Source organism: Fistularia commersonii, chromosome 8, assembly GCF_037954325.1.
Source record: "Fistularia commersonii isolate RoL2024-O1a breed Wild chromosome 8, RoL_Fcom_v1.0, whole genome shotgun sequence".
NCBI lineage: Eukaryota > Metazoa > Chordata > Actinopteri > Syngnathiformes > Fistulariidae > Fistularia > Fistularia commersonii.
In genome coordinates, this window is record NC_141291.1 from 9,441,059 (window position 1) to 9,468,388 (window position 27,330).

The 27,330-nt window shown below is 41.7% G+C and overlaps 2 protein-coding genes across 4 annotated transcripts in view; one reads left to right on the top strand and one right to left on the bottom strand.

Moving 5' to 3' along the window:
• The first annotated feature begins 153 nt into the window (after window positions 1–153).
• On the top strand, window positions 154–12,414 carry gimap4 (GTPase IMAP family member 4). Of its 3 annotated transcripts, XR_015106501.1 has the most exons (4): window positions 154–264; window positions 1,036–1,835; window positions 1,957–2,051; window positions 12,354–12,414. XR_015106501.1 is itself a non-coding variant. In XM_086151050.1 (3 exons), the coding sequence occupies exons 1-2, from the start codon at window positions 234–236 to the stop codon at window positions 1,812–1,814; spliced, it is 810 nt and encodes a 269-aa protein (XP_086007176.1). In that variant the 5' UTR covers window positions 154–233; the 3' UTR covers window positions 1,815–1,835; window positions 1,957–4,721. The 3 variants fall into 3 exon arrangements, 2 of the variants coding, with proteins under 2 accessions (XP_086007176.1, XP_086007178.1); XM_086151050.1 differs by lacking the exon at window positions 12,354–12,414 and having other exon boundaries at window positions 1,957–4,721; XM_086151052.1 differs by lacking the exon at window positions 12,354–12,414 and having other exon boundaries at window positions 1,036–1,806; window positions 1,957–4,721.
• Window positions 9,087–27,330, bottom strand: part of plxdc2b (plexin domain containing 2b) — a 101,404-nt gene continuing 83,160 nt past the window's right edge. The window contains exons 10-14 of the mRNA XM_086151049.1: window positions 25,785–25,845; window positions 25,546–25,699; window positions 20,097–20,135; window positions 15,369–15,535; window positions 9,087–13,175 (exon numbers count right to left, since the gene is read on the bottom strand). Of these exons, the coding sequence (XP_086007175.1) occupies window positions 13,056–13,175; window positions 15,369–15,535; window positions 20,097–20,135; window positions 25,546–25,699; window positions 25,785–25,845 (541 nt within the window). The 3' untranslated portion in view covers window positions 9,087–13,055. The remainder of the gene's footprint in view (window positions 13,176–15,368; window positions 15,536–20,096; window positions 20,136–25,545; window positions 25,700–25,784; window positions 25,846–27,330) is intronic.

The window sequence follows — 27,330 nt, forward strand, 5'->3', positions numbered from 1 at the left end:
ATGTGCTATGAATGCACCTTAACTCGTCGAAATTCAAAGCACATCTTACATCCTCGTAAGAGCGTTAAGTGGAATCGACTTCCTCCTTAGCGCGGTTTATCACGGCTTTTATTTTGAAAGGACTTACCGGAAACAGTTGCATTCCGGAGTCGACTACTAGTGTCATCAGGTAGGAGGAAGTTCCTCGGCAAACCGGACGGACGAAAATACAAGGCGTATTTATCTGGAATAAGATGGCAGAAAATTGTCAACTACAAACTGCTGGTAAGGACGTAAAGTTATTGTTTTACGAAAAGGTTTTATTCAACAATATACTTAACTTTGAGGATTTTTTCAGCTGCTAATAAGTTAGCGCCAAGTTAGCTCAACTGTTAGCTTACTGCCACATCCGGATATATTCACGTCCTACACGTCGCACATTCAGTGACAGTGAACACGAAAGACTTACACTAAGATTATTACTACAGTAATATTTTAACGAATATCAAGAATACATTCTCATAGAACCTAAGCACTCATCTTCAGGTGAAATTACTCATGGTCGTTTAAAGTTATTGGTGCGATTGGAGGTGATAACTCGTTCACGGTTTGTAAAGTTCCGATTAGTCTTGGCGATAGATCTTCGAAATACGTACTTATATGAATAATGCACTTGCATTAAATACGTCCATACGGTTGGAGCTATTTTTACAGGAAAATTCACAAAGTACTACTTCTCAACACTAACCTTCTGTAAGTACCGCAAGGTAATTAGTTAATAGGCTGGAAATGTATGGGCTGCAACTTGCATATTTTCTAATTGTGGATCGAAATGGTGAAAGCCCATGTGCAGATTCTTGAGGAATGTGTTCTGAGAAAATTAGAAAAAGTATGTCACCTTGCACTTTAGGTAACTGTCCTCTATCATATTGTGTTTTACTTCAGTGTTTGACAAAGTCATAATATATTATTGATTTCATCCCTAGGCTATGGTCTGCCTGATAGTTTCACATAGTACTGCTTTTTGTCACAATATATTTAATTCTATGACTGCAGTCGGAGGCTCCTGTGTCTCGAACGAGGGGGACACAATTGCAGCAGCGTCAGCCGAGAAGAAAAACCACTTAAATGAGGTCCGCCTGGTGGTTCTTGGTTGGAGATGGCCCGGGAAGAGCCTGACGGGCAACACCATCATCGGGCGAGAGGAGTTTCGTCTGGAACGGGCGGCGGAGTTCTGTGTGAAGAGGCAGGCTGATGTGCAGGGACGGCAAGTTACTGTGGTTGACACTCCAGGCTGGTTCTCCACCCAGGATACACCAGTTTCTTACAAAGAGGAGCTCAAGAGAGGAGCCAACCTTTGCCCTCCGGGTCCCCACGCCTTCTTGCTGGTCATCCCTGTGGGCATGTTCACAGAGGTGGACCGTGCACGCATTGAGGAGCATGTCACCCTATTTGGGGAGCATGTGTGGAAGCATATAATTGTTGTGTTCTCTTGGGCAGAGGTGTTGAGGAAAATCTCCATTGAGAGGTACATTCGAAGGGAGGGTAAGGATCTTATGTGGGTTCTTGAAAAGTGTAAACGCAGGTATTTTGTTATAAATAATTGCATATTTGGGGAGCATCCCCAGGTTGGACGCTTGATTGAGAGGGTTGAAAAGTTGGTGGCGGAGGAAGGTGGCTGCTTCATCATGGAAGAGGGGAAAAAAGAGAAGAAACTCCTGGATGAGAACAAGAATCCGGCTCGAGATGTGCAAGAGCTGGGTGCAAGACCCAAGCAGAACTCTATGGAGGGTCTGCCCAAATCCATGGAGGTAGAACCCGTGTCCAGTGAGTGATGCATTTATCTCAGCTACTAGGTTGGTCAAAGTCTTATAAACATCATCTTATAAGCGCCTTCAAATTTTACTGTTTATAGAATGCAGGAGAGTTGCATTTTATATCGTAATGTATTTATTGGCACTATCTATTTGATTTCAGATTAAGAAGACATTCTTTGCTGTTGGATCCACTTAAGTGCTGACTCATGTGACCACACTGATGCCAGAGCTGCATATGTGGCACACCAGTAAATGGTAATTTACTGTAGTTTCACTGAATGTACATAACTTTATGATGTACTTTATTTATTTTTGTAATCAATGAGGCTAGCAGGTCTTTTAGTTGGGTGCCTTCTTTATAATGCTGTATCTTCTCACACTGATGAACAAAGTGCCTTTTGCCTCTGTACCTGTCTCTCCATAGTCAACCAAACATTAGTTAAAAAGAAGCTAGATGTTGGTTGGTTGACCGGTCATTGAAGCCACTACACCCCATCATTTTCCCCCAGGTCACAGCCATGTTTAACCTTTTGTTGATATTCTTTGTACTGTCATCAGCGGCAGATATGCTGCTATGAGCCCGAAAAACGTGATTGATCTAGATGTATCTGCTCACAGACAGTGTGGCCTCCCTGTCCACGTTAGTGAGAGATAGAGAGAGAAAGAAACAGCCAAACACAGAAAAGAAAGTGACATAACAGATGATACTTTATTAGTCACATAGGAGGCAAAATACAGAAAAAGGTGACACGAAACAGTCAACCTAACTCAATTAACAAGAGGAAATGAAATGCCCAGTACTGCTGAGAATGTTGTACAGTGCACTCTGTTCCAGTTGGCTGTTGAGGGGCATTCACAATCATCTGCTGTTGCTGGTTTCATTATTACAGGCTTGAGCAGCGCACGTGCTGTAAGGTCTTATTGTCCATGTGATTTCTGTGGCTTCAGAGGAGCTCCTTTTGTCATTAGCTTTTCATATATATTTATAAATGTAGTGGCTTTCGAAGTGTGAGGCCCACTTCCCCTGGGGGGCGCCACAATGCCGTGGGCAAAATGCAGCGTGCTAAAAACTGAGGAAGAGAAGCAGTGGGACAACATGCCAAGTACCCTCCATAGGTACAGGTGAAAATTATCTCACTTTACATCCTTTCCAGGCTATGTACACTTATCAGCTGATGTTGATAAGAGTTATTGAGTTATTGTATTACTAAAGTTTAACAAAAAATGAGGCAAGAATTTTCCCTCTTTTTAGAGGATTTTATAGAAGGTATTTACATGTGATGCTGTGACAGCCATGGCAAAGTCAGTGCTGTCATGTTTTTCTGGTCCTTGATGGGGTGCTCATTTCTTCACACATTGAAAGCCCTCTGTTCATCTAAACAAATACTCATTATCCATGCAAAAACAAGTAAACTACATATATATATATATAATATGTATGTGTGTGTGTGTGACCAAAAAGACCTGTCAACCAATCACCTGAATGATAGCTTCTTCAGGGACAGTTCTATCAGCCATACCCAGATTTTTATGCTCTTAAATGATTCACACATTTACCAACTTATTATTTTCATCTAGATAAAAATAACATGAATCTCCTGTCCATTAGGAGCATGTTTTTTCATTTTCTATTTTAATAGAATCTGTTTGAAAATTATGATCATTATTTGATACTGATTTGGAGGTACTCTTTTGAACTCTATCGGATTATACTGAAACATGTTTCCAATATTTTGTTCAGGCTACTTGCTGCAGCATGTAACATGTTGTGTTTTTTTAACTTTGGAACATTTGCACTGTTAGAAATTCCATCTGAGAAAAAATGATGGCTCAAATTGAATTTTAACTGAACCTATGGAAGAAAACTGTTACAAACAACAGTTAGGTTTGGAACTTGTTTCGTCCTATCTAATGCTACTGACAGAACTGCACGACTAAATGTTTCTTTCATATTTTAGTAAAAATTAAGGGAAAGATTTTTTTATGATTCCTACATTTGTGACCAAACCGTAAATGGGTCATGTGACTATTCTATTCTTTTATTACACCATCAGTTACAAAGCAGGAGAATGTTTCGCAATCTCTGTTGTCTCTATAGCTTGCCTTTCTGTGTCCCAAAAGGAGTCACATGCCACTCTTAGACCAAGGGTTACGAATGTGGCATTTGATTCTTGTGTTTCAAAACAGTTCACGGTCATCCTTCAATTTCCATTTGGTGCTGCAATGTCTGAAATTCCCGTAGATGGCTCCGGAAACGCTGTTAGTCCAGGGATCTACTCTGCTTCGTCATTCTTTTAAGCAAAAAAGGAAATCTTTTAAAACTGCTTGTCGAATTCATGAGTGTCTCTCTCCGCCAGTTTGTGACTTTAATACACTTGAGAGCTACCACTGATGTCAGATTTGTGTTGTTTGGTGTCCTGACAACTTTTTAAGATTTATTTATTCATAATGTTCACTTTCTTTTTACTTTTTTTGGCCCAAAGCCTTTATCTGTAGAGTTTTATCTTGCAATATCTGTCATTAGATCACAAAATGAGGCATTGCTTGTCAACTGTATGTTTTTCACCTCTGGCACTTTGTCCAACCATATGAGTGGGATCTTCGAAAGGTGAGCCAAGGGCTTGTCTTGTGGATAGTAGACATCTATATAACTATTAAAAATAGATGGGAATTGATTTTGATTTTCTTGATGTTAATATCATTGTTTCTGTTCCTCTTAGTTAGCTGATCTCTTCATCAGTTCAATTAATCAGTATTGTTTAAAGTTAAGATTGAATTAGTACTGACATATTGTTACTTCATACAAGCACATTATCACTCTTAGTTGAAAACAGAAAAATGATTTGCCATTCCTCAAGCTTCAGCTCCTCGTTATTTGCTTTATTCTGTGTTTGAACCCATGAAATTATGATTTTACAGATATTACAACTGGTTCCGTCTCATTTCTTCATTTATCAAAATTCCCCGGGATCACGAAAAATGGAAACATTCTCTGATGGCATCAGTCTTTGACTCCCTATCAGTGAGGATGAGTTGGGAGGGGATGAGGGGAACTGGGAGAAGACTGTTGTGTTAAGGGCTTTGTCAGCAGTCAGCTGGGCTTGATCTTGCACCTTTTCAAGGGATTTCAGCTCAGGGAAGAGTCAGCTGCTCGAGACACCGCTAGAAAACAACGTTGCTCAGTGTTGTGATGTTCAACAGCAGAGAGGTTCTCTTTGTTTTGGGAATACACAGTCACAAGGTTATCTAGGTGACGTTTCACTTTCATCAGCAAATAAGTCTGCTGGGCCAGACGTTCTGAATATGAACTGGTCACGATGTGCCTTTGGCTTGAACATCCCTCCACCCTGCCAATCAACCATTCAACCAACATGAGTTTGCACTTTCACTCCTTTTCCAGGCGCAAAAGGTAAATCAGATCGCAAAGATGTTAAGATCATAATCCACAAAGGCTGTGTAGAAAACCATCTACAAGTCAGCCTAGCATTTTTGCTGTAAGAATGTTGTGAGATGTTCTTTACTGTACTTTTGGTTTATTTTTTTCTTGTTTTAAAATTTTTGAATTTTCTTTCAATGATTGAACAAAGGTTTTGTGTTTTTCTCAGTTAATAAAAAAAGCTAATAGACATTCTCTTGATCAGGCTCATAGTCTCTGAAAATAAACAGATTCTCACAGTTTTTAGGTGCAAATGACCACTTTATCTCTGGTTACCAGCATAAACTATTTCCCTCAATCAAATAAAAAGTTTAATGTGCCTGATTCAGGTTTCAAAACAAGCCCTGGATGTCTAATATCTACAGAATAGTGGTCCAATGGCAAAAAGCGCGAACCTGCTTTGCAGCCGAGATAAACTTATTTGACATGCAAGCTGTGCCCTTTGCTTTTATCTTGGGGATCTTCTTAATTTCACAGAGCCAAATGAGCTTTAGGAATATTAATGTGTGACAGAGTATCTTTTATCATGATATTTCCTTTTTGTGGGATATCCAAACTCTGGCACCCAATACTTTAACTCAAACCAAGGGCTATACGTATGGCCATTTGACATTAGTATCTGACAGTATAGCAAACCTTGCTACACATGCAAGGACTGAGCTGTTGTCTGTTCAACAGCAATTGGATCCACATGAGACAGAAAGATCTGTAAAAAGCAATGTAAATACCATAAAGATGTATCTGGTATAATCAAATATTTGATATATATATTACCATAATTTTTGGACTATTGAGCACACCTGAATATAAGCTTTACTGGCTAAAAATTAATATATATATGTTTAAATATAAAGGCCACACATGTCTATAAGCTGCAGGTGTCCACGTTGTAACACGGGATATTTACACAGAAACATTTTTTTTTAAAACTTAAATACATGCTGGAAATGCTTTTTCCGAAAAGTGCAAGTCACATGACTGATAAAATAAATAACACAAGGAAAAGTCCATCCATCAATCCTTTTTCTATCCCCGCTTTGTCCCTGATCGCTATCTTCGTCTTCCTGCACACTAAACTATTAAAATTGTCTTTGGCGTCGGAATTGAACAGCCTCAGAATTTCACGGTAATTTCATTGGTCAGATGTGATGAGGCTAAATGTTTTGTAAGCATGAAGCTCGTGAGACGAAAAAAAAAATCCATAAATTGGCTGCATCATTGTTTAAGCCTCAGTGTTCAAACTGTGTGAAAAAACAGTAGGGGCTTGTAGTCTGGAAATCGGGGCACAGGTAAATAAACACACTTCACAGATTCTGTTCTTGTCAGTGCATTGACTGATTGTGCAGCTATACAGGACTGTTTCAAAATATTAGAATATTACTTTTTCATAATATAATATTTTGAGATAGAATTTTTGAGTTTTCTTAAGATGTAAGCCATAATCAGCAATATTAAAATAATGAAAGGCTTGCAATATTTCAGTTGATTTGTAATGAATCCAGAATGTATAACATTTTTGATTTTGTAATTGCATTACAGAAGATAAAGAACTTAATCATAATATTAACATTTTCTGAGACAGTCCTGTATGTACGTAGGAAAGGAAAAACAGGATGAATTCTATTATGGTGTGGATATACTGATGGATTTGTCCTCAAACCTGAATCTGGATAAAAAAAAATGTTATGATTGAATGTTTTCTTTGTTCTTTAATCTGACACTAAGGGACTCATTTTGAGCCCTGACACTTACAAAATTTGCTAATAGGAAGCTAGTTACAAGTTCCTGTACCTGCATGTCCTACCACCTCCTGAGGTAAACATCTGGTCCTGAAGCAGCTTTGAATCCATGCTGACATTGCATTTAAGATGGTTCTTTCTTGAAGCTTTTGTTAATTCAGGCCCCAAAACCACAGCTGAGAGCCCAGTTGACCAAATCACAATATGACAATCACAACCAATGTGAAATAGTGGCTTGTAAATCTCTGAGGGTCCATCATCATTGGTTCTTTTTGTTTGAAGCATTTCAGCATGAAACACAACTTCACCTCAGGAATCATTGAGGCTTTGCTGTTGACAGATTAAATGTACTTCAACAAAGTCTGCACTGTGTTCTGCGTTTCGGATATATCCACATTAATGCATGGTTTGATCACATTGGTCTTACTTTTAGAAATGTAGAACATGTTTTAGCTTGCATTTTAAGTCGAATCAGGCTATATTTCATTAATGTTGCACGAAATTACAACACGGTTGTCTGATGGCATGTTACGCATAGAGCAGGCCTGGACCAAACTCTTTAAAATGATCCGTGGGACCCAATGTTCCTTCATGATCAAGCACTTTGGGAAAGTGGCGAGGAAAACACACCTTGACGAGGCAGAAACCTTAGACGGGTACCGTATTGAGATAGAAAGTGATAGGGGGCGGAAAAGATTTGAGGATTGGGGCTTAAATACTCCAAAGAAATCATTGGTTGGATGTTTGGAGATGCAGCGGTAGATGAAGCCACATCCTCCTGGGAACCTCTGAACTGAGAGGCAAAGGACTCAGGAGAAGATGTGAGGTGACTTTCATGCACTGATGAAGTAACAAGTGCAGACAGGATAGAACAAGTAATGCTTTTTAGAGACTCTGGGGAGCTTAAGTATCCCTCCTACGAGGATAAACGTCTGTGATAAGGATTTGGCAAGTTCTCTGACATACGAAACCAGTGTTTTTACAGGTACTGAATATAGTCTATTTTCATTCTCTTGTCATAACGTAGTTATAATTATGTGAAACGTGTTTCCATGAGGTTAACATTTTGTAGCTCTGTAAATGAACTAAACACATATTTTTTAAAGTTTAAACATGCTGCACTATATTTATCATAATCAAGGCAAATGGAAACAAATTTTCTCAATAGATTTGAGGGTATCGTGTGACCATGACTGAAGTCATTTTTCAATTCATGGTTTTGATATGCTTTTCATATCAGTGAAATAATAATTTTGTTTTCTATATCACTTTCTCTACTGTCAGAGGTCAAATTTTGTTAAAACATGCTGGCACGTTTTCCCATCCCACTCCGTCCTCTCCATCTACCAACTCCATCGACAGCCGCTCCCATGATGGATCTGCAGACCCGTCGATTGATTATGGGTAAGATAATTGATTGCCGGCCAAAGAACGTCCCATTCCTATTTACATGTAGCATTTAAGGAGCTTGTGTTTGTGGCATGGGACTCATTACATCCCACTTCACTTTCAGTTTTAGCAAGGCCTAATTCTCTTTGTTTGCCGTGCAGCCGAATCAATGGCGTCTGAGATCTTTGCATTTATCAAATAGCGTCTGAAAGCTCCGCCAGCCTCGGTCAATAATTCCCCTCCTGGTTCTGCTCCATCTCCGCTGTTTGCTCAGCTCAGTCCGCTGTGGAGCTTTATCTCAAAGGCACATCTTCAGCTTCATCAGAAAACATCATTCAAGCGCTGCTTCGGGACGGTACAGATGATGTGAATAAATCTTTTAGGAGCAAACTCGCTTTGCAGAGTAGTGGAAAAAACAAAAACAAATGCCCAGCACTTCATCTTTCAAGTAATTCCTTTTTTCATCAGTGAAGGTATTCAATTCCAGCTTAAAACAATATAAATCTCCTTTTTTGCAATTCCTAATTTTGAATTAATTTGAATTATTTTTTTTTTAATTTGTCTGTAATTCAAATTAATTATTAATGATTTGCCACGTTTATCATGAATTATTACACTATTATATTATCTATATAAAGTGAAATATGAAGTCAAGCAAATGTATTGAATTTTTCCTCCCGCCTTGCAGATTCGATGATATTGGTACGCGCAGAAACAAACAAGAGGTTTAAGTGTTTTTAACAACATTGTTTATTATTTCAAATGTAATCAAACCAACAGTAGTTACAGAAGTGACAGACGGCCGCGATGCTGTGTGAGTCTCGTTTGTGTGCTATGACGTGACCAGACCTGAGCAAAGGCGAGGTCGTGATCCATGTCAGTTTCCTCCGAGTCCGTGGGGTGGGGGGGAAGTTTATTCGACTCAACTTTTCAAACCTCACAGCTCACAGCAGTCGATCAGTCTAGCTCAACCACAGCACTTTTCTCATCTAAAATAACACGCTAAAAAAAGAAAGGAGTCGAGTTCGGTGAAGCAAGCGGAGTTCTCAGACTGCGAAGCCACACCATCTGAATACCGGCCACTTCTTTCTGACTAGTTTCTGACAGTGATTAGAACATAACAAAAGTGAAATAAACAGTTGCAGTTTCAGGCGGCGGTTTACAACGAGCAGACTCTCCGAGCGTTTGCAAAGATGATTTCTTCAACCGGGCCAATTTAAACAGGGGGTTTTATTCCTTCTGATTGTTTTCAGTACGAACGCGACTCAGCTTTCGCCACTTCGATTTCTTCGTGCGATTTCTTCTGCGGCCCGCGGGTCGGCCCTCGCCTAAAGGGTCGATCAACTCTGAATCGCTACAAGAGCGACAATGTGGAGAGTTTGCACTGAGCTGTCATTGCGAAATGCAGGTCGGCGGGCCGCAGCAGAACTCTTATTGCTCTTTAGAATTCCCCCTTTGATTGCGATTTCACGTCTATATTCTTATTTTGATGCAAATGTGATTAATGTGCACTTTATTTTTTCAGATTATTTATTATATAGTGGTTGCGAACGCTCCTTGGAAGGGCCCCCTGTGAATTTTCGCCTTTGGGCCCCGAGAGACCCTAAGATCGCATCTGTGGGAAGCAGCCGGGTTAAGGACACAGGCGACGCTTATTTAATTACAAATTTTACCTCAAATGCGTCTTGTCAACAGTAGGAGCACAGTTTTAGTCTCCTAATTTTTATCATTTATTCCGTGTTATAGTACTTAGCCAGAAATAATTGACTCATAAACCTGCAACAAGCACCAAAACAGAACTAGACAGTCAGGGATAAAAAATAAAAGCTATTAATTTCCAGTTTCTAGGGTCAGATCAATAATGCTGCTTCATATTTCTTGCACTTAAACGTGACTTTGCTTTCTCCAGTGTTTATGAAGTGAACTTTTCAAACCAAACGAAGAAGGTTTTGCAGGCTCATATCCATTTTTGCCAATAAATCCAATAAATGCCAAACTTCTGGACAGAAGGAATTATCTGGAATATTTCAATCAATAGTGTTTTTAACTTCAAACCCCATTTCAAGTAAAGTGACACAATGCATGACTTTCGCTGGCAATGCGTCTGCAGGGTTATTGTTGTTTGTGATGACCTCTAACTCAGTGTTTCCCAACCGCCGTGCCATGACACATTAGCGTGCCGTGAGAGCTCATCAGGTGTGACGTGGAAAAATGCCCACTTTCACCTGATTGGTCCAAAAAATGATTTATTCAACGCAAATTATGTGTCTTCGTACATCTATATATGTAGGCAGCATGCAGTGACAGGGAGAACAATTAAATGCTCTTCCACTAAATGGCAACAGGTAGTCAATTTATCTGTGTATTCACTTGCTGCAGGTAGATACACCTGAGTTCCCATTATGGCAAATAGAGCTATTTCAGCTCTACTCCCTTTCTCAGAGTAGTTGAAGGCATTCTTTCTTTGTTTCTCTCCCCAGTTCCTGCAAGAATATCAACTATGTGTTCAACCAAACAGGGCCAGATAAGTTGACTGAAACTATAGATTCACTCTATTTCGTGAAAAACGTTTTTGACATTTTTAATTGGTGGCATGCTGTGTGATTTTTCAATTGTAAAAAATGTTCTGTGGCTCAAAAAAGGTTGGGAAACACTGCTCTAACCATCTGAGCGGCAGACGGTCGGCGATCCCGTTTTGTGGCCTCCTGTTAGAAATGTGCTGGAGTTTCACTGTATCGGACGTCGGTGCGATTTGACACTGAAAGGCCCCTCTCTGATTTCTAACCGTGACAGCTCACCTGCTTGCAAAACCCAAAGCCTGCGGATGGAAACCACTGAGAATGGAGCTGTAAACTATTTGACTACTGATGTAGGATTAAGAATGAATTTGCAGAGGCTATCATGCTATCTACTGCAACAATTCTGCTGTGTGCCGGATTACACGGGTGCGAGGAGGATTCTCATTTTAATCAAAATGACCTTGACTTCTACAAATGCGAGCCTTGACATGCAGCTCCTCGTACTGTTTGCCCTGTTATGGTTGCTGAGTCACAGTGGATCACAAATACTAACAAGAAACCGCCATGGTGTAACAGTTGTGGTAATGCATATTAAAAAAATTATGAGAATACAACTCTCCCGGTTGCTGATCAGTCTTTGGTCTGGACTGCGCGACTGAAGAAGTCTGTGTACTTTTATGCATTTTCACTGTGGAGTCGATCTGATTGCTGTGACATTTCTACGAATGAATCCACCATCGCTGTCCGATTCTGTAGAAATCGCGCAGAAGCCGTCCGTGTGAATCTGCGGCAGCAACGATTGGAACGGTATTCACATTTAAGTAAAAAAGTAAAAAAGAGGAGAAAAAAAAGGCCACTTGTAAAAAGTAAAATAAAAAAAAAAATTTTTTTTTTTTTAGTACTATACTGCAATAACACACACATTTGCCATGAGCTACCTGAATCTGCAAATGTTTTGGCCTTGGTATGTACATCAGTGTGTTGTCACCGGATGAGCCTGTCCATCTGTTACCATGGAAACAAATGAGCCAATGGTAATGCTGGCAGCGAACGGGAATGAGAGTCCGATGGTTAAGAGTGGGAAAACAAACCACACCAGTGTGTTTCCTGGGAGACAAAATCATGTCCCGATACCTCAGAACAATGGATACGAGTCAACCGTGCAGAGCCAGCTCAAACATATGCACCCCTCACCACTATAAATCGCTGTCCTTTGCATTCTCACTCACATTCACACACACACACACACACACGCACACAATCACTTAAACTTTAGAAAATATATTCAGCATACACACTCACAAGCGCCTGTCTTGTAATTTTGCATTAGTACCACGTGTCAACTAAAGAAGGAAGAAAATGTGCATGGAAAAAAAAATAGAAGAAAATATTGTGCAAACTATTCAAAGACAAAATGGCACGGCAGTAATAATAATAATAATAATAATAATAATAAAAAATCTTAAATCTACAGTGATGCCGGACGCTTGGAGCATCTCCCTCTGCCACTTGTTGTCCGCGGCGACGGGATCTCAGCTCACGTCTTGAAATGGGTTGAAGCCTGCTGTGGGATCGAGAAGCACTTATAGACAGTCTCAACAGATAAATGTGCCACTTCCTGTGAAAACAACCTACTGAAAGAAAAAGTGAAAAAAAGGATGAATATACAAAGGCCTATACCGTATAACCCCTATCGACAATAAAGTGGAAATCTCTGTTCACATACTTTGTCTGAAAATATATATTGTGTAATTCATCCCCCATTAGACACACACACACACACACACAGTCCAGGCAGCCGGGTCATACGATCCATCCGTGGAAATACAATAGCAGCCTCTCACACCAGTTCCTGACCAGGCAATGACGTCAACGCCGTCCCCTCCGTCCGTCCCCTCCATCCATCCCCCGGAGGCCAGTTCCCCGGCAACGGGAGCCGAACAATTGGGTTCGATTTCAGGGGATTCTCGCTCGTGCGTTGGACGGGCCGGTTCGCCCAGTCTCATCTTCTTCTTCTTTTTCTTCTCTGAGCTCCTCTGCTGAGGTGCTGATCCAGGTGAGAAGACCCTCTCCCCCCCCCCCGCGGAGATGGAGGGAGGAGAACTGGCACGGAAAAGAGGCGGAAGGGTGGCGGGGGGAAGGCGGGGGACAACAGGGACGCGGGTGCCCTCCGCCTTCAGCACTGCTCGGACTCGATGAAGCCGTCCTTCTCTTGTCCCACGGGCTCCACCTCTGCATAAGCCGGGTGACCTGAGCCTCGTCGGAACTTCATTGCTGGCCACCTGCTCGGGCGTCTCTGTTAAATTGAGGGGGGGCGGGGGGGGGCAGGTGTGGGGACCAGAATTTTGAAACATTACAGGAGTAACAGATGTTAAATGTACAGTAAGTAGGTAATCTTGACAACCCAGGGGCTGCTGTGTGCTGCTGTGTGCTGTGTGCATATCACGGCGAATTGCGGTTCATGTGCGCACAGTGTGTGAAAGCAGGAAACGCTTGTTTAATTAGTGTGAACCGAGTGTGAAATTCAATTTTACAGCAGATTTGCTGGACCTGGTAGGGGAGCGACTCTCTGACGCATCCCAATTGTGTCTTTCTTCACGGAGAGAAAAAAAAGGGAAATAATTGGAAAAATGGAAACCCTGGATTTAGAGGAAAAGATGATTTGCTCTAAGAGGAGCCTGTGTCCCTTTGCTGGGAGACGGTGGGGAACATGTGCAAAGCATAGGAGCAAGTATTGACTCTTATGCATTCATTCATTCATTCATTCATTCATTCATTCATTCCTATTCTGCTTATCCTGCACTCAGGGTCATGGAGGGGCTGGAGCCTAGAGGTACACATTGGACTGGTCACCAGTCAATCGCAGGGCCACATATACAAACAGACAACAATTCAATCATTCACTAACTCATGTCAGGCAAGTTTTAAAATTTTTTTCCAGTTAACCTGCTGCATGTTTTTGTACTGTGGAAGTAAATCGGAGGACCTGGAGGAAACACACGCAGACACCGGAAGAACATTGAGTCTCCACATAGCCCTGAGTCGGAATACAACCAGGGTCTTTTAAAAAATTCTTTAACATATTATTATTATTATTATTATTATTACCAATAATAATAGAAGAAAATCTTATTTTATTGCTATTAATATTATCATTATTATGAACAATATTCATAATAATAACAATAATTGTTGTTGTTGTTAAAGTAATTATAATTATTAGTACAATTATTATAACACCACTTTTTTAAACTAGCAAGGATTTATAAAAACAACGTTCATTCAGTTTTTGTCCTTAAGACCTTAGAACACTTGATAGCCTTAACCATGACAATTTATATTTTATTATATTTCATTGTATTTCTTATTCTCCCTCCTTCCTACTATTATCTATTATTGCTATGTTTTTGCTTGAAACTCTGGCACTCCTTCGGGATAAATAAAGTTGTTCTCATCTCATCTCATCTTATCGTTCTGATGCATCTTGATTCAGGAATGATTTCCTGTGGCTTAGAGTATATGCTTTATGATTAGCTCCTGGATTTTCTCCGCCGCTATCATTTGGTCACAAAGGCTTGAAATTGACAAAAACATATGGTCCTGACAGTTTATCATGTCAATATTTTAAAGCAGTTATGGTTGCAGTTGTTTTTTGGGGTTCAGGGAAAGCGTGCTTGCGCCTCTTGGCTCCATAGTCACTCGTCAAACTAAATAAAGCCGAAACATACACTACTGTACTTAAAGCAGGAAGTTATTAATGAGGAGGATCATGTGCAAGATGATGAGGATTAAGTGGGAAAAATTCGCAGCAGGGAATATCACCGACCTGGATACCCCGGCATTGAGGGGATATAAAATGACATGACATGTTTTCAAACTGTGCTGTCCAGCTGCACGGACCTCGAGGATTAATGTTAAAAGTTACTAGCGGATACGACGTGCCTAAACTTCCACGCCTGTTAATGTGTTGGGAAGGGAAGGCCGAAATGCACCGAGTTTCGTGCAGACGGGCGTCTTGGTGCTCAGCGAGGGTCAGAGCTGGAGCTGTGTTCTCCACAGCAGATGTTCTTTGTTGAATTTGTGTCACAAGAGTTTTTTTTTGGAATAATGCTTTAAACATGAAAAACACGTCCATCTGCATTTTTACAGAATTAGCTTTGTCTTTGAGGACACTTAATAGATTGATCTAAGTGCACGGCCCGAACGGTGAATGAGATGTTCCGGCAAAAAGGAAAAAAATATTGATTTGACATGAAAAATGTCCGTAATTCAGAGGGGCATATCATAATAACATTATCCCTCGCAATCCATTTGGACTGGACCCCATCCAGGCCTCCTCCTAATGGTCAATAACTTCTCAAAGTATCACCGTTCTCCCTGTTTTCCAGTTTGACACATCTGTCACTGCAATACCCATCTGCTTTGTCCACCGAGCGTTGTTTATACAGCATTTTCTAAAAAGAAACCGAGGACGAAATCCCCATCTCACCTCGATCAGAAAGAGGCTGGCCGCAGAGGTGGGGTGATGATAGATGTAGACGGTGACCAGCACGCCTGCGATCATGATGAGCATGACCAGGAGGATGCCCAGGATCAGACCGGTGTGCAGCGGGTGGGCGCCCGGCGTTTTGTCCACGGCGCTGTCGGCCGGCATGACTGGAGACACAGAAGGCAATCGCTTAGATCTTCCGCACGACGCTCAATGTTTGTCTTCTTTCGACACACGGAGGAGAAGATCGGATGTTATGCAGATAAAGTCAGACTGAGATGGTTTGGACATGGGGAGAGGAGGGATACTAAGGTTGGAGCAGAGAGGAGATTTATGGATGGAGTGAAAGAGGGAAGGAAGTTAGGTGGCATGAGAGAAGGGGATGGAGAGAATAAGGTCAGATGGTGATTGGCCGTGGTGACCCCTGAGGGAAAAGTAATGGGTGAAAAGGTAAAATGGGGTGCAATAGTTTGAAACAGAAAGTCCTTGGTGAGATCACTTACATTCATTCATAATAATGTGGACGGCTCTATTTCATTCTCAGTTCTTTCAACTTTAATAATTTGCACATTCACCAACTGCCTACTCTTGACTGACAGGCAACCTTTCGGTACGCTCTTTCCATTTGCGCCATGAATTACCACGTAGCTAAATAGCAACATCTAAATTTCCAGAGCATTTTCAATGTGCATTTAAGGATTTATTTACAGTTTGGCTCTCTTAGCAAATGTTTGTTCTGTGTTGCTAACACTTTCTTATACTCTCATTACATATGGAATCACGTTTCTTACTTTGCATAGGACTATAAACACTTTAAATTCTTGAATTTTTGATCATTCTATGCAAATACCATCATATCTTGCTAACTGTTAAGCATAAAAATAAATCGATATGTAAAAGTTAGCGGATCACAATTCCAAATGTAGTACATGCTCCGAGCTGGGATGTTTTGGCAGACAAATAGCTTCTGAGCGCGCTCAGTTTGGAAGATGAGTTGGGACTGCTGCTTGAGTGAACTTCCCATCTCTCCATCCTTGCAGCAAAAAAGTCAAATTGCTGTTATGCTACATTAACGTTCGCTCCCATCATGTGTGAACCTTCAAGTTCTACTGCCGTTTTCTCATCAGCCAGCAGGGGGCACTCGTGGCCCGTCGTCATTTTACCAGCACGCTCGTGAAGATAAACAAAAAAAAAAAAAAAAAAAGGTGCGTCTTGAAAATTCCGTCTAAAATATTATTTCTAAAACACTGTGGTTTTGCACATCTTTGAGAAGATCGTCGTTGTTCTGTGCTTTTACAGTAAAACCCGGGATCAGGTTTAAGCTGAGTCAGAAACCAGGAGGCACGTGCTCTCCTCTGACCGCCTTGTGGCCTCTTTAGGCATTCATGAGCATCTCTTCTCCAATAAGTACGAGCAGGATAACTAATCCCGAGCCAAGGTTAATAGTATCCAGTCCTCCAGATAGGAGGAGGAGGCCGCCCTGCAGACACTGATACCGGCACACTGTACACCCAGCCCTGGCATTCCTTACTCAGGAGGCTCCACAACCAGCAGATATTAAGTATGTCCTCACGTTGGACTGCCAAGATATCACCCGTCCATGAAGCACCTTGAAAGTGTGCGCCAAAGTCGGCACAGCAGGTGGGCTGACGGTTCTTTTTGAAGATGATAGGAGCCGAGTGAAAATCATTGTACTCGAAGGCGGAGGCGAGCGAGAGCCCCCTCACCTGTAATGTGCCGGCAAATGATATATAACTATTTGACAAAAGAAAACCCAACAAAGTCAGACGGAGCCGGGCATTTGTAGTGTTGGCACGTCCCTGGGAGAGGGAGACGCTCATCACATCGGGGGCGAACTGATGAAATGATTACGAAACAAACGGCAAAGTGCTTTGCCGTGTTTTTACAGCAGCTTCAGCAAAACAGAATCACCGGGCTTCACCAAACTCTCCCAGGCACAATAGCTTTAATTAGCAGCTCCGGCCGACGCTGAGCTCTTCAGCCAATCGGCTTCACCCCCTCGCTGACCGGCTCATTGATCTCCGGCATTGATCGAACTCGAATTGGCCGAAAGCATGGATTTTGGTCTGTGTGTCGGCGCGGCATTTATCTGTGAGTGAATGTGTGCGTGTGAGATTTGAGAGTTGCCAAACTCTGTGGCAACGATTCAACGAAACATTGTTTGCTGGATTAAATAATCATTTCGCATTATATGTGCAAAATAAGCAGCCAATACAGCTTGCAAAGAAGTGCTGTGACATTTTCTCAAGTGTGTTTACAGCGCTTTCGCAATCTTTTTCCTCTGGGAAACACGTTGTTTCAGCTGGAACCCGACTGCGGCGTTGAGCTGTTGCCGTTTAAGGTCAGGCGGCTACGGGCGGGCGTCATGTGACCGAGCAGAGCTTAACAACCGGCAGAGGTGAGCGGACACGGAAAAGGAAAAGACGGGATTGCATTTTGGGGGCGGCGTGGCCCGGGAGGTAGCGCGATCGGCATCGGAACCGAACATTCCCGCTTCGATTCCCGGCTCCTCCTAGTGTGTCGAAGTGTTGTTGAGCAAGCAAAACTGCTCCCCTGGCGCTGAGAGGCGGCAGCCAACTGCTCATGGTTCATCCACGATGGGTTAAATGCAGAGAAGGAATATCACCCTGATTAATAAAGTACAATTTATTCTAAAATAGTCTGATTTGAATGAAAGGGTCAAGAATTAATAGTCGTTGGTTCTTAAGATTTCAAGTCTCACAGACTGACAGCTGCATGGCCCCACGAAATGAAACATTGGCAATACTGATTGCCGTTGTTGACGTTATAATACCGTCACGTACAGTTTTCTTCGCTGGATCTTACAAGACGCGTGAAATAAATGTAAACCATGGAAATTAATGCTGGTCACTAAGAAACCCGGTTTCCCATTGCTTCACCCCTAACCCTCATGGCCGAAGGCAATCTAATCTGGATTAGGAGAAGGTCACATAACCTGCCCCGAATTCTTTTACAATCAGCTTCACCTTTAGCACCCGGAGGACATTTGATGCAACTCCAAACCACATTGAAATGCACTGCATCTTTGGAGAAAGGGTGAATAATGAAGATGGAAATGTAACCATGGCAGTGTTTGTCACCGCCGCTTCAGCTGTTACAGACAGACCCCGATGCACTTTCCCTCGGCAAATAGAATTTCAAGAAACTAACTCAAGCTGAAAAGACGAGTAATTCACCCTCAAGGTGCAGGGGACGGGTGCCTCGAGTCCTTGGAAAGGGCTTTTCTTGCGAGAGCACTTTGCCTGGGCGGTTCGGACCACGTTCAAGGTCAGAATCAGACAACCCTACTTTCCGATAACACATATGGACAATAACAGGTAATCGTGTGTGAAATCAAAAAAAGCACCATAGGGCAGATAGAGAACCTATGGAAATTCATCATAAATTATAAAAAATTCTTCCAGTGATTTTATGGGTGTTTTCTTGAATGGCTTTATTCCAGGTACGTGGTTGTGAGAACCCACTCATGGAGGGACGTTTATTACGAAGCCTTGGTGATTGGAGACTTGCAGCGAGCGGATAATGAAACTATGATTGGAGCTGCGGGTTTCCCCATCCTCTCGAGCACGAGACGAAACTTTTCAAATAGCATTTTGAGAATAGTGCGTGAGTCAATTTAGATTTTGAATGTTTTGAATTGATTTGCAGATAAAGTGCACAGCGTCGCTGAGAGCAGTGGGAAAACTCCTTCTGGAGGCGCAACAGCAGACAGCTGAGGGTTGAAGGACAAACAGTCGCCGAGAAGTTGGCTCTTTAATCGTCTGCTTTCATTAAAACACATTTTCCCTGCAAAGCCTATTTATTAATTTCAGGAGCTTTGACTGCCTGTCATATTTTTTCCATCACAATTCAATCACAAAGATGCTAAAAGTGAATTTACTGCAAAGGTTAGGGTATCGTCGTCTTTTTCGAGCAAAGCGACGTACTATTGGATATCTTTCATCACGTGTGGGGGCTACGGCATCAGCTACATCATCTGGTAAATTTAACTCTCGCTTCCTTCAGATTTATGGCCAACCTTTTGCCATCAAATTCCTAAAAAAGTCAGCAACCGTGGTAGAATTCTTCATCAGAAAATAAGAATATTGTGATAAAGTTCTTCATCTTCTGTAATGCAATTAAAAAACAAAAATTACCTTTTCATAATATTGTAATATTTTGAGATAGGATTTTTGAGTTTTCTTAAGATGTAAGCCATAATCAGCAATATTAAAATAATAAAAGGCTTGCAATATTTCAGTTGATTTGTAATGAATCCAGAATGTATGACATTTTTTTTTTGTAATTGTATTACAGAAGATAAAGAACTTTATCACAATCATCATATTTTCTGAGACAGTCCTATAAAGTACATTTTTCTAATTTTCAAAAAACATGTAACAATTTTGAGTCATTTTAATGGTGAAATTTAATTGATTATTGAGTCACGCGCTCAGACACGGGACGAATTAAACTTGTAAGTCAAAGTATGACTGTACGTGGCCGTGAAGGTTCGTTTACCTCTGCAACTCTATGGTGTGTAAATACAAAAGGAGATGAAGCATCGGCTCCTTAGCAATGAGATGTTTTAAACGTCGCCCCAAAAATGATTGAAAAACCACATGCACAAAAAACAGGCAATAAAACAAATAGCAGTCACAACAGTGGCAGTGGTTGGCGTCTCAGAGGTGAAAAGCAAACACCTACCTTGGTTGTCTCTGAGATGTAGAGCGATCTTGGTGTCGTCTGTGAGAAGAGACGGAGACACAAATCAACCAGACACAATAATTACCGCTTCTTGCTGTAATTTGCTTTTGAGTCACAAGACAGAAATGAAAATGCTTTCCAAAGGTCTAAAATGAGATAAAGCTTCTCTGCAATGCAAAATGTTCTACACTTTAAATGTAATCAAACATGTATTCTTTGAACATAATGGCTCAGCATTCTGAATTCAACACGTCACAGCTGTCTGGGGGTTAACTATATGTACGAAAAATGAAAATGTCGGATGACCCATTTCTCCTGGAACTGCAGGAGACATTTATGCTAATTTGTCACCGCCGGATGCATTTCATCGAACAAGTGAATTCACTGGGATTTGATATTTGCATTTCCACATTGGTGCCTGTGAAACAAATAAGTAAATGAAATGCATGACTGTCAATGGAGGACAAAATAGGGGTCATTATGTTTCTAGAGTTTATATATTGAAAATATATAACCTTTTATATGAAACTCTTCTGGCTTCTGGGCCACGAGGGGTCAAACACAAATGCCCGATAACGCGGATGTCTTCATTAATATTGAATAGAAAAGAATGTGGGGAAATTTCAATATCATATACATATATATTTATGGTCCTGAGCCACTTTGAAAGGCATAAATTCATTATCTATAAGGCGTATACAGCACTAAAGGTTGTGGAGCAATTAAAAGCAACCCATATTCCCATATTCCGTGTTCACCTAACCGCTCAAACCAACAAATTCATTGAAGTCTGAAGGAAACAGATTTATTGAGATCTCCAGACAGTCAGAGGCGTCTGAATCCATCACTGGATGTCATCATATCCAGCCATGTGAAGTCAAACTTTTTATTCATCTCTTAATCATCTCATCACGCTGCGATGTGATTATTCCCCGTGTTTCACCTCACAGCTGGGCAAATTTCACAGCCTCATTAGCGCAACTCATCATGCACGCCGACCTGCGATGGAGTGTCCATTTAAAATCGGCCCTGTGATTAATGGGTGTGCGATGAGGAGAAAGGTCCAGCCGGTGACTGAGTAAGTGGTGGAAGACGAATGAAAGAATGGATGGCACAAGAATGTAGGAAGAAACTCCTGGAAAAACAAACCACCAAAAATGCCATGGGTGAGATCAGACTAGCGTCATCACTTTATATCGCCAAAAGTATTCGCTCACTTGCCTTGACTCACGTATGAACTAGGTGACATCCCGTTCCTAATCCATAGGGTTCAATATGATGTAGATCCATCCTTTGCAGCTAAAATTTTTTAACTCTTCTAGGAAGGCTGTCCACAAGGTTTGGTTCTATTCCCAATGGTGTTCTATTGGGTTTAGGTCAAGACTCTGTGCAGGCCAGTCAAGTTCATCCACGTCTTTAGGAACCTTGGTTTGTGTACTGGTGCACAGTCATGCTGGAAAAGGAAGGAGCCAGCTCCAAAGTGGTCCCACAAAGTTGGGAGCATGGAATTGTCCAAAATTTCTTGGTATGCTGAAGCTTTCAGAATTCCTTTCACTGGAACTAAGGGGCCAAGCCCAGCTCCTGAAACACAATCCCACAAAATAATCCCCCCTCCACCAAATTTCACACTTGGCACAATGGAGTCAGACAAGTACCGTTCTCCTGGCAACCGCCAAACCCAGACTCGTCCAGATGGAGAACCACGATTTGTCATTCCAGATACGCGTCTCCACTGCTCTAGAGTCCGGTGGCGGCGCGCTTTACATCAGTGCATCTGATGCTTTGCATTGCACTTGGTGACATGTGGCTTGGATGCAGCCGCTCGGCCATGGAAACCCATTCTACGAAGCTCTCCGTGCGCTGTTCTTGAGCTAATCTGAAGGTCACATGAAGTTTGTAGCGATTGACTCTGCAGAAAGTTGGCGACCTTGTCGCACTATACGCCTCAGCATCCCCTGACCCTGCTCCGTCAGTTTATGTGGCCTACCACTTCGTTGGCGAGTTGCTGTCGTTCCCTAACATTTCCATGTTCTTATAATACAATATAATAATATAATGAAATTTTACAAACAGATTTGTTGCACGGGTGGCATCCTATCACAGTTCCACGCTGTGATTCACTGAGCTCCTGAGAGCGACCCATTCTTTCACAAATGTTTGTAAAAAACAGACTACATGTCTAGGTGCTTGATTTTATACACCTGTGGCCAGGGAAGTGATTGGAACACCTGATTACAATAATTTGGATAGGTCAGTGAATACATTTGGTCATATAGTGTATTTTTGTACCACTAAATCCAACTGTACATCCGAAGTGATTGAAAAGATTTGTGGAAAAACTGTCATTGAACACCTGCTCACATCTAAATCCAAGTTTTAAGTCACAGCCTAGTCTCAAGGATTTCACAAAGATTCTGAATCTTACAATTTACAAGGCTACAACTGGATTCTCAGCATTTTTTGTCACCATGCAATGTTTTCCCCGGGTCTCTGCGGAGCCTCCGCGATTTCAGTCCATTGCTTTTCCCTCTCCGTTCAGGATGACGAGACTCCTGTAAGCCCAGCATAAGTTGCCGATGTAAAACTATTATTATAACCATTATGAATGGATTATTTACATGTTGATCATTTAAATTGTGTCGTTCTATATTGTTTATGCTCTCTCATGTTGCACCTTCACAGATCTCCTGCAGCGGCCCTGCTATTTATTTTATGAATACTGAAGTTATTATTGTATTGTGTAAACTAGAACCATGTAACTGATGGTGCTACTGTCCAAAGTTCCTATTTTCTTCCTAACAACAGTTTCATCAAGTGCTCGCATCAGGGGAATGTTGGGTTTCTGTAGATAATTTGAAAGAGTGTGGTCCAGGCTGGCACTACTTGGAAAGTGTCCTCAGACAATTGTGTTGTAATCTCATGCCACATAAATAAAGTAAATAACAGCCCAACTAGGGACAAGAGTTGGAAATTAGCACAAGCTACAAACTCACACAGGGAATTGGTTAGATTCTTTGAAATGAAACCATGTTGGACTGTATTTTCCTTGTTGGAATGATATTGTATTCACTCAAAAATAAAATCAAGGATATTTATATAGAGCAGTCCATCGATTTAATTTTATGTAACTACCGAAAGCAGCAGCAAGAATGTGTAAAAATAATAATCATACTTATGCTAAAAATTAATATTATAATCACTACATAATAACTACATATAATCACTACATAATAATAATAAGAAGAAAAAGATGAAGGGATAGTATTATTATTATTCCTAATATGATATTTATAATATATTAAAATAAGCCTTATTATTACTATTATCAACAGTTATTATTAGTGTTTTTAACAGTCATCATCATTATCATCTTTGCTATTATTCTTATTATTAGAAATAATATTATCATTTCTATTTTATCCACATCTTATGAAAGGCTAGTGGGAGACAAGTAACATAATCAGTAAGATACACGTTCTTACATCCCGATGCAAAAAAAGGTAGATTTGATAATAAGATGCCCTCAAATGCAGACACAGCAGCCTAAAAGCCGAAACCCATAATTTCATCTCCGAAACAAAAAACAGCTGCAATACTGAAGGGCACTTGAGAAAACCATTTTGCAGAGTGACATGACGTCGCCTTGCCGAGGCCAGTCACCTTAGGATTATAAATTCAAATTCAAATTAAAGTCTGCAGCCAGAGTCTGATTGAGCAATAAAAAGGGAAAAGAGGTGAAAAACAGGCACAATAACTTTTCACCATGACTGTCTCTGGGGGAAAAGACAGAAACAGGAAATATCAGTAAACAAACTTTGGAGGACACCTTGGCCATTTTCCTATCATCAGCAAAAACAGAACCGTCTGCGCCTTTTCAAAGAGGATTTCCAAAAGATAACTTAGATTACGCCGCGGCGAGATTCGAGTTGGTCTCCCACCGCGTCGCCGTGAATCACGCGCTCGATACTTTACGCCGCAATGTCAAAAAGGCACGACCCTCGTAACTGTCATTCTTTGGGGGTTTTACATGCCAGGCAGGGGGAACGAAATGAACAGTGGAGATGATATCTCAACACCTATTTCACTGCCGTTTTGGCAAAAAAAGCAAAGGTGTCACAAGATGTCTAAATGGGATGTCATTCTTCTGTGAGGGAGATAATGTAACGTGATTACCTGCATGGCTGCTGTGAGGTCTCTCTGTAAAATATGCCTGCAGTCACCTTAAATCCTTTTCCAATTTAAGGGTGTAAATGGTTTGACTGCTAATATTAACACACACTGTGAAATGTTCCTTTTCCGAATGCACACGACGTTCTGCTGCAGTAAAACTACATCTGCTTCGTTCGAGCTGCTCGAGCTATCGCGTCTTATTTATTTCTTTTAGACACATAACAATAAGGAGAATGAACGAATGTCGGTCTCTGTACAAGGTGCTGCGACGGACCGGCTGTGTGAACCCCGGAAACGCTCATATTGATGAACTATTGGATATGAATGAGTTAATTGATAAGGCGCTAATTCATGATTACATTCATTATTAAAGGAAAGTTTGCTCATTCTCTTTGATCCTTGAATTTATAAAAAAAAAAAAAATCATTCACTGAACCAAAAAACAATGCCTAAAAGCATCACAGAAACTGAAGACCGATAGAAAGAGGGGGATATTTTAAACTTTTGAGTCAAAAATCTCCTCTTCGCCGTGGTTACGTCAGCTGTCAATATCACAAGGGTGACCCAATATTTTACAGATAAGATATTTCAAGGTGAAGTCATTCTAACCCCATGCCCGTTACAAGTGCTTTCCTTGGCTGTGCAGGAAATATGTACATTGTTTTCAAACTAATTATAATAATGAATGAATGAACGCTTTTCTGAAGCGTCTCACTGGCTCCTAATGAATGAGTCCTCCGATACAGAAGGAGACCTTCGATATCTGGACCACATTGTATCAATTTTCCCGGAACTTGTTTTCCATTGATTCTGACAAAATGAGAAAAGCGAGCTCAGGATCTCATCATCCTTTCAACATTAAGCCTTCACTACATCACACTGTCATTGTACTATTCTGCAAAGTAAAGGAAAAATAAATAAACTGATGGCAGACATGGGGAGGCTGCGTGAGATTGAGCACTGACAGTGTTTGGGACGGACGAGGTCACCTAATTCGATCTGGATTGTGTAAAAGTTGTGCAAACACAGATGTTACGTCTCGCTTCACTGCCTGCCATCTGGGATTTCTTTTCTGGATAAAGTGGAGAAGCACTGGAAGTATCAATACACTGAAGTGAGAGGTACTCTGTGCGTGTTATATAGAAAGGAATGCATAAATTCCAATAAAGAACAGTTCCGGCGAATGCGTTTCATATAATATGCTCCCGAAACGGGGCATCGGTCTTCTTGAAAGGCGGCCTCGCAGACAACGCATGGCCTCGATCCAAATGTTTTTTACCTTCGGTCGGGACGCTGGTGGGCGGGTGGGCGGTAGAGGGTTGGTTCCCGCCTGTGGTTGACTCTTTGCTCCTGGATGTGGTTTTAGCCACGACTGTGGTGGTGAATGGGTAGAGGTTCGTGGTGTCAATCATGTCACACATCTTGTCCTTGGTCTGAAACATTGGAGAAACGCGTGTCGGTCAAAGATGAACGTGCGTATCCAACCACGTCATATTCAAAACCATGTGATTCTCTCACCTCGTCCGGGCAGCTGTTGTCCACCCAGTCTTGCCGATGGCGATCGAATCCGCTGGAACATCTGCGTAGAGAAGAAGCACCTTTAAAGCACCGTCCTCCGAAGGCTAGTTGAATGCTGATGAGAAAATCCGGTAGAAAATTAATCGAACACTTCGACTTCACAGAGAAAAAGGGGAAACTGTGAACCTCCCAACACCCTCTCCCTGAAGTACAGTATGAGGTTGCGGGATCTCAGAGCAAAGAAGATCAGCGGGTCAAGGGAATAACAGTGGGCAATAATCAAGTTGGCAGCTGGTAAAGCTCCAGCAGCCCAGATATAATTCTCTCACTTGTGAAACCCGCCAGGTTCCCATCGCCACGTCTTCTCCGGAGGGAAAACCCACACTGCGTTTGCGGCAGAGCTTCGCCAGCCCGGATCTTATTTGTCACCGCAGGTGGTCGAAAAACCAACCGCGCACAAATGAAACCACCTATGACCAAATCAAGATGTAGATCCTCGCTAATCTCACGCTGGCAGAGCTTTGTGCAACGCTGACACTTTTAGTCCAGAAGTATTAAACATCCCCAGCAGGCCCGGATTTTCCGCTGAATATATCGTTATGGTGCCACTGCTACAAGCGGGACTCCATTTCCATTTTTCCACCTCTCTAATCATCACATTCCCTTTGTACTCCGCCCCCTGAAAACTCACCTCCATCTGTCCACTCGGTCGAGACAGACTCCTCCGCCTAATCGCGCCTTTTCTCCGGACCGATTTCCCGGGCCGACAAACCACAAAATCATTCACCCTCTCACCCACCAATCTTTTAGGGATGTGCAACCGTTCACCCTCTCATTCACACGCCCGAATAATATCCGGTAAACGGCTGAGCTGCTGGATATTCATAATAATTGAAAAATAAGAAGCTCTAATATGGTGGTGATGGTGATGGAGCAAAGCATTTCTTTATTTACTAAAATGTGACTTATTCAAATTCAAGCACATGTAGTAGCAGGAAGCTAACAAAGACATAATGAAGTTTGCCTACTAAGCAGCTTTTAGTCAACAATGAGCTCAGCATCTCAGCCCGCAACGTAAACAAATCTGCATCTGTACCAAATTCATCACCTTTAATCCATCCAGACATTCACGGCCCGCTGCGGGTCCGTTAAAATATCTGCCGGGTTTTTTCCGCCCGCCTCGGCCCCGGCCGCGCTCGCCAGCCTCGGGAAACCCGACGGCACCCGGAACTTAGCGTGAATTCTCCCACTTCCCTGCGCTCCACCGTGGGACGAGTTCATTACGGTTGCTCTCTTAAAATGTCAGCGCCTTTCATTAACCCCGGAGCCAACGAGGACGCCGTTTTTATTTTAATTAGCGCCTGTTTAAAGGATGTTTGCTTTCTCGAAGGAAGTGGCTGAAGGATACAAGGGGCTGAATAGTCAGATATTAACGCCGTTAGAGGGCTAATTAAAATGCAGCTTAATGAGATCTCCGCCACGGGCATACAGTATCTTTCTTAAGTGTCCATAAATTACAGGAGGAAAACACAGCTCGTGCACCGGC